We start from the raw sequence: 7,357 nt of genomic DNA, 5'->3' as shown, positions 1-7,357 counted from the left end.
CAAATAGTTTAGCTCTCTTGTTATCTGATGGCAGGAGGAATGTAACCCACTCACCTGGACTGGTTTGGCAAAGATGAAGAGAAACTGTGTGCTGAATCCATTTTGTATACACTAAATCTTTTAAGGCACAGTAATGAACTGAATGTAAGCTAACAAATGCACATCCCTACTGCATATATCATTACATGCAGTGAGGACAGAAGACTTTTTCCTTTTGAGAACTGGTGCAAAATCTACTGGTAAAAGTATCTGTGAACTTTGCAACTGCTTTCTCACATTTGAAAACTGCCCCAAATAAGTGTATTTCTTCCCTTATGAGTCTACAGCTTTCACCTCAACCCCAGGCAATCTTCTTTCACTCTCCCACTCCAATCCCAGTGCAGCCCCCCATTCACACTTGTGCAGTCCATTCATCCTCTGCAGTCTTGTCACCTCACTCACTTACCTTTTTACCCTCCTTTCTCATTCCCACCTACGTATCTTCTTCTTCCCCTTCTCTCCACCAGTCTTCAATAATTGCATCTATCTACAGATCATGAGCACAGCTGTGGACACCAGGGTGGCACTACACTATGCCAAACTTATCATGGCATGATTTGGGAATAAAAGATTTTCAAACAATTTTGCAGTGCTTCTAAAGTGTGCCATCTTTTAATCAGATTCAAAATACAATCAGTTATATTTTTCTATCAGAACAAATTTTATTGGCAAAAACCCAACACTGCCCTCCAAAGCAACAACCATGTTGAGAATGACAGGCCTAGTAAATATGGCCTAGGACATATGAAGGCCCAGTGCTGAGGGTATACAGTTCTGCAGGCAGGGAGGTGTTGAATATATTTTTCTTACCATGGATTAAAAAATTCAATTCCCTGCAATGCACAAGCCAAAGCAATTAAATAATCACCTCTACACACAGTCCCCCCTATCCTGAGGAGTGGAACCATGCTACAGTACAATTATGTCCAGGCTGTGTGTGATTAAAGCAGCAATACAGAGATAAGGTTGGAGGCAGGTGTCTGGTGTTTTTTTCTGTATGCATTATACGAATGGCTAGAGGATTGTAGGGAAAAGGAATGTAGGGAGGTGACAGGACCTTGATGCATCAAGGAAGGGAAAAACAATGGCAGAACAGAGAAAAAACTGGTTCCTGAGAATGTGCGCTTTTCCTCAGGGCCATGACCCTTTACTTTGTATAAGTGAGATAAGAAGTCCCAGCAAGAATGTGCCTAATTAGGACCCAGAAAATTGATCTTTTATGTGCCTTCTCAATCATGTAATAAAAAAAATGATATATTGCAGAAACACATTCTTTGTACTATATATATATATAAGGATTTATTTACCGCCTTTTTGAAGGAATTCACTCAAGGTGGTGTACAGTAAGAATAAATCAAACATGAGCAATAGGGAATTATAGCAGTAAAAATCTCTATATATAAAAGGCACCACCAACGTTCTAATGAAGCCTCCAGCCAGAAGTGTGAAGCGCCAGAGATATCCGGTTTCCCCATGAGTGAAGGAAAACAGCACAGAACGAAATCCCTCTCTCTGTAACAGTGAAGGACTCAGAGGGGGGAGGGGAGAGAGACGCCCTCACTCTCTGTAACACAAACACAGTACAGCAGGAAACTTAACACTGAAGGACTGGACTCGGAGGGGGAGGGGGAGGGAGAGAGGGCAGAGGGCAGGGACACACACACTCCCACATGCACACTCTGAAGAAAACCTTGCTAGCCCCTGTTTCATTTGCCTCAGAAACGGGGCTTTTTTATTAGTATTCAAATAACAATACAAAGTAAGGTGTACTACTTACAATGTCAACACAATACGTAATAGTACATTTTAATTGACAGTGAAGGGTATAAACAAAGATGGAACATATAGATAGGTAAGAGAGTAAGAAGAGTTAGAAAATAAGGTGACTAATTTAAAGAACGGTGCACATGAGGTCGGAGAGATGGTTACATATTATCCTAGCTAGGGTAGGAGTGGATAAACATGTCCATTAAAGACCTGGTTGAAGAGCCAAGCTTTCACCTGCTTCATGAAGTAGAGGTAGTCTTGTGTTAAGCGGAGCCTTTCAGGCAGTGCATTCCAGCATGTGGGGGCTATTCCGGAGAAGGCTCACTTGTGGGTATCACATCGTGTAATGTCTTTTGGAGAGGGCATGGTTAGTGATAGTCCTTGAGAGGACCTTAGTGTCCTTGGCGGTGTGTAGAGGATTATCCTATTCTTCAGTTACTCAGGGCCATTTCTTTTAAATGCCTTGAAGATCACACATAAAGTTTTACATTTAGTCCTGTATTGTACTGGTAGCCAATGAAGATTTTGCAAAAATGGTGTGATGTGGTCACATTGCTTGCAACCTTCTAGGAGTCTTGCTGCAGCATTCTGAATCAATTGGAGCTGGTGCAGGCCCTTTGTAGTCAGACCATTGTATAGTGCATTGCAGTAATCCAGTCTTGATGTTATCATGGCATGCACAACGGGGATAAGATTTACCTTCTCGATGCAAGGAGAGAGGCAGCGTAGCTGTCGCAAATAGTAGAACCAGCTCTTGAAGGTTGCTTGGATTTGGGGAATCAGAGTAAGTGTTGAATCTAGCTGTATGCCCAGGTTCCTGACTTGTGATTTGAGGGGGAGTTTGTACTTTCCAAAAGAGATTTTGATGACAGGTATGTATCCACTTGTGTGAGGGTCCCAGAAAAGCTCAGTTTTACTTGGGTTCAGGCAAAGTTTGTTCTGTTTAGCCCATTCTTGAATCGATGTTAAACAGGTTATCAGTTTATTGAAGGCTGTAAGGTAAGTCAGAGAGAGAGAGAGAGAGAGATATGTGTATATCCTGTAAATCCGACTGGTTGTGGGATCACCTGAATATGACTGAAAATTTATTGCATGACTAGAGCGGAGATCTTATTATAGCATGGCTTTAGCAGAGTAAATGCAGAAGTCTTAACTAGATTTGTGCCAGTAAGTCCTGGACATAAGGTAATCCTAATGAAATAAGGCAACAACCATCTCAAGGGAAAGGAAATTCCTTTCTAAATACTAGAGAACCCAGACCTTACAGAAACAAATGTCAGAGTTCACACTGAGGTCCCCATAAAAAATTGCTCTGTATTTCCACCTCAGGATTCCCAAAGCAAATCGCATACAAATGAGCTGCTCACTGCTTTTGCAAACAGCTCATTTGCATGTGATATTGGGGGAAGCCAGTCGGTCAGCTGAGCATGCACAGAACAGCCAAATGCTAAGAATGGCTACCCTGCGCATGCTACAGACGGCTTCATACACGCAGACAAGCTGTGTGTATCAAAGCAGATGACATTTAATGTAAGCAAGTGTAAAGTAATGCATGTGGGAAAGAGGAACCTGAACTATGTAATGCAAGGTTCCACATTAGGAGTCACCGACTAAGAAAGGGATCTCAGCATTGTTTTTGATGATATGTTGAAACCCTCTGCTCAGTGTGCTGCGGCTGCTAAGAAAGCAAATAGAATGTTAGGTATTATTATGAAAGAAATGGAAAACAAAAGTGAGGACATTATAATGCCTTTGTATCGGTCCATGGAGCAACCGCACTTCGGATACTTTGTTCAATTCTGGTCGCCAAATCTCAAAAAAGATATAGTGGAATTAGAAAAGGCATAGAGAAGGGCGACGAAAATGATAAAGCGGATGGGACGACTTCCCTATGAGGAAAGGCTGAAGCGTCTAGGGCTCTTCAGCTTGGAGAAAAGACAGCTGAGGGGAGATATGATGGAGGTGTATAAAATAATGAGTAGAATGGAATGGGTAGACGTGAATCGTTTGTTTACTCTTTCCACTAATACTAGGTCTAGGGGGCATGCGATAAAGCTACAAAGTAGTAAATTTAATACGAATTGAAGAAACATTTTCTTCATTCGTGTAATTAAACACGAATTTGTTGCTAGAGAATGTGGTAAAGGCAGTTAGCTTAGAAGGGATTTAAAAAAAGGTCTGGATGGCTTCCTAAAAGAAAAGCCAATAGACCATTATTAAATTGACTTGGGGAAAATCCACTGCTTATTTCTGGGATAAGCAGCATAAAATGTATTGAACTTTTTCGGGGTTTTGCAAGGTATTTGTGACCTGGATTGTCCACTGTTGGAAACAGGATGACGGGCTTAATGGACCTTTGGTCTGTCCCAGTGTGGCAATACTTATGTACTAATTAGGGCAAGTTAGGACTGGATGAACCCTAGCAGGTGAATCTGGGATCTAATTGGCAATCTTACTCCAGGTGGATAAAAAGGAACTGTGTTCACAGACCTGCCAAGTCTCCTGCCCTCCCACCAAAGCGGGAAAGTGTCCTGCTGAGATGGAATCGGTTTTCCTTACCATCGCTGCTGCTCTATCTCCCAGTGCAGCAGCGGCAGAAATACAAAACAAAAAAAAAGCAAACGCGGAGCTGCAGCACTGCCCTCAGGGATGCGCTGTCAGTTCTGCCGGTCCTCTGTCCCAGCCGGAACTCAAAGTTGACGTCAGCAGGGGCCGAGGACCAGCAGAGCCGACAGCGCATGCCTGAAGGCTTCTGTGGCCCTGCGTTTGCTTTTTTTTTTTTTTTGCGGTTGCTGCAGAGGCTGCATTATGGAGGGAGATGGGATGAAAAGTTGAAGCCAATGGTTAGTCTCTGTTTCTCCTTCAACACAAAGTAAGCAAACGGTAACTTCAGAGCTGCTGCATCCACGTTGTCATTCTTATATTGTTGGTATCATTTAAAAAAAAAGTTTATCTCACTTATATTTTCAAACATTGCTGGCCTGTGCAGTATACAGATGTACACAGAGGAAGTATAATAAGGGAATAACTTTTCATAGGTAGAGTAGTCATTTGTCAGAAAGTGTAGTCAGTGGATCATTTGAAGGGGCCGGTTATAGGCAGGGGTGTAGTCAGACCTTACGGTGGGAGGGGGCCAGAGCCCGAGGTTGGGGGCATATTTTGAGTGCCACCCCGCCTCACCTCCCCCCACCTCACAAATACCTTTGCTGTCTGGGGTCCCCAACCCCCGCCCGCCGAAGCCTTCTTCAGTGCCGGTCTCCGGCGCAGCCGCGTTCCTGCCCTTTTTTCTTCTTGCTCCTCCTGTCCTGTGCATGCTGATGCTCCTTCTCAGTTTCATGTAAAGGAGCGTCAGCGTGCACAGGAGGAGCAAGAGTAAAGAAGAGCAGGGCAGGAATGCGGTTGCGCCGGAGACCGGCACTGAAGAAGGCTTTGGCTGGCGGGGGTTGGGGACCCCCACCAGCCAAACCAGGGGCCTGGATGAAATTTGCAGGGGCCCACGCCCCCATGGCCCCCCCCATACCTACGCCCCTGGTTATAGGGGCATCCTAGCACTATTTGTGCAGAGATTTTTTTTTCTCAAGGGAAACGGCCTCTAAAACAGACATCATGTTATGAGAATCAGGTGCTCAACATTCAGATTTTCTATTTATTTATTTACTTACTTATATCCCACATATCCCAAGGATTTTCACTAACCACACCCTCTCCAAAAGACATTACACAATGTGATACCTGCAAGTGAGCCTTCTCCGGAGTAGCCCCACACTCTGGAATGCACTGCCTGAAAGGCTGCGCTTAACAGGAAGCAGGTGAAAGCTTTGCTCTTCAACCAGGCCTTTACTGGAAGAAGTAACTAACTCGTTAGTCTCACTCACACTGCATATACTGCAGCAGAACATGTTTATCCACTCCTACCCTACCCTAGCCAAGATCACAGTTAACCATTTCTCTGGCCTCCTGAACTTTCTTAAAATCAATCACCTTACTTTCTAACTCTTCCTACTTTTCTTACCCTTCTATATGTTACATCTTTGCTATCACCTATAATGTTCTATTACATATTGTGTTGACATTGTAAATAGTATACCATGCCATACTTTGTATTGTTTTTGTGTATTTCTACTGCTGTAATTGTCTATTGCTCATGTTTGATCTATTCTTACTGTACACCGCCGTGCGTGAATTCCTTCAAAAAAAGCAGTAAATAAATCCTAATAAATAAAAGATACATAAAATTAAACATAAACTGGGTTGAAACCTGGGAGGCGCATTTAAAATCTTTTTCCCCCCTATGCCTTCATCAAAAGAAATTCAAGAAGATGACTTGGAGTGGGTGGAGCCAAGGCAGAGTGAGCGTGGCTGGGGCGTGTACTAAAAATCTCCCTCTCAAGAGGGACCCCTCACCCCTTGACTGTGCTGAGTGACTGTGTTCTTGGAGACTAACAATTCGCAGCAGTCCATTTCACCGATCCAATTCCTTTTTGTCTACAAATTAAACCCAGTGGAGATAACCCTTTCTGTCCTTACTCCCCGTGGGATATAACGTTTAATTCCAGAGAAAGAAGAGGCGCTTCCTAATAACGTGCAAAATACAAATACCAGTGCATTTTTCAAGTTTTATGACCACCACCTCCCTTATTCATGGCATCATTATTTGCCACCTTGCTTATCATTCATAACCCTCAGAACAGAAAATGGGAGGGGTCCTGAAGAAGGAAGGAAGAGAAAAAAAAACAACCGCAGGATCCAATTAGACTAGCCACTCCTGGCACAGTGAAGATCGTCAGCCAATCAGAGAGCACTCCAGGGCTGGCTGGGCGGGGGTGAAATGAGAGCTAGAGCTCCACCGTTAATCAAGGAGGCCGGAATGGTGCCGCCCCTCTCAGTGCGCGCGCACGGCAGCGCCGGGCGGGAACGTTGCGCTGTAAAAACGGAAACACAGCGGCTCTGTGCACCCGCGCGCTGTCGCTCTGTCTTCCTCTTCTTGTTCTTTCCCGGTTCATTGTAGATGTAAGGTGTGCTCGTGCTGGCCGTGCGCTACTCTTTAGTGCGGAGTTCGTTTAGCTCTCCGGTTGTTGTCGCCGCCGCTGCTGTCTGTGTTCTGGGTGGATGCCTGCTCTTGGTCTGGTGTATGTGCGGTAACAGCATGTCAGCACCGCTCCCTGCCATCGTGCCTGCAGCCAGGAAAGCGACGGCCGCTGTGAGTGTCCCGCCGTTCCTTCCCTTCTTTCTAATCTTCTGAGGCTGCGAGCTAAAGAGCCTGTTCTCCAGCTACTAGCTAAATCCCGTCCCGGCAAGCTGTTCTCAGCCCTGCTCCAGCCTGCAGTGACGTTAGTGACCTTGCTCCTTGGAAAGTTTTCTTGAACAGGGGACAGGAGATGCTGAGAGCTGGCTACAGAGGGAGATTTGCCAGGGGCCCGGCTGGGGCAAAGTCCTGGGGTGGGGGCAGGGCGAGTAGGCTAAGTTTGCTGCACTGCCAGTCCCCTGGTCACACGCCAGACATTTGGTATCTATGCGTTGTGTTCTAGGACCCAGCGGGAAATGACTTTTG

At 45.0% G+C, this 7,357-nt stretch overlaps 1 protein-coding gene across 2 annotated transcripts in view; it reads left to right on the top strand.

Annotated features, from left to right (window-relative positions):
- The first annotated feature begins 6,703 nt into the window (after window positions 1-6,703).
- LYPLA1 (lysophospholipase 1) overlaps window positions 6,704-7,357 on the top strand; it is a 106,064-nt gene continuing 105,410 nt past the window's right edge. The window contains exon 1 of one of the 2 annotated variants that reach the window (XM_030214450.1): window positions 6,704-7,006. In XM_030214450.1, the coding sequence (XP_030070310.1) occupies window positions 6,938-7,006 (69 nt within the window). In that variant the 5' untranslated portion in view covers window positions 6,704-6,937. The remainder of the gene's footprint in view (window positions 7,007-7,357) is intronic. The other variant, XM_030214459.1, reaches the window with a different exon arrangement.

This window comes from Microcaecilia unicolor, chromosome 1, assembly GCF_901765095.1.
Source record: "Microcaecilia unicolor chromosome 1, aMicUni1.1, whole genome shotgun sequence".
In the NCBI taxonomy this organism is placed as follows: domain Eukaryota; kingdom Metazoa; phylum Chordata; class Amphibia; order Gymnophiona; family Siphonopidae; genus Microcaecilia; species Microcaecilia unicolor.
Note: the sequence above shows the minus strand (reverse complement) of the source record. Positions and strands in the feature narration are given on the sequence as shown.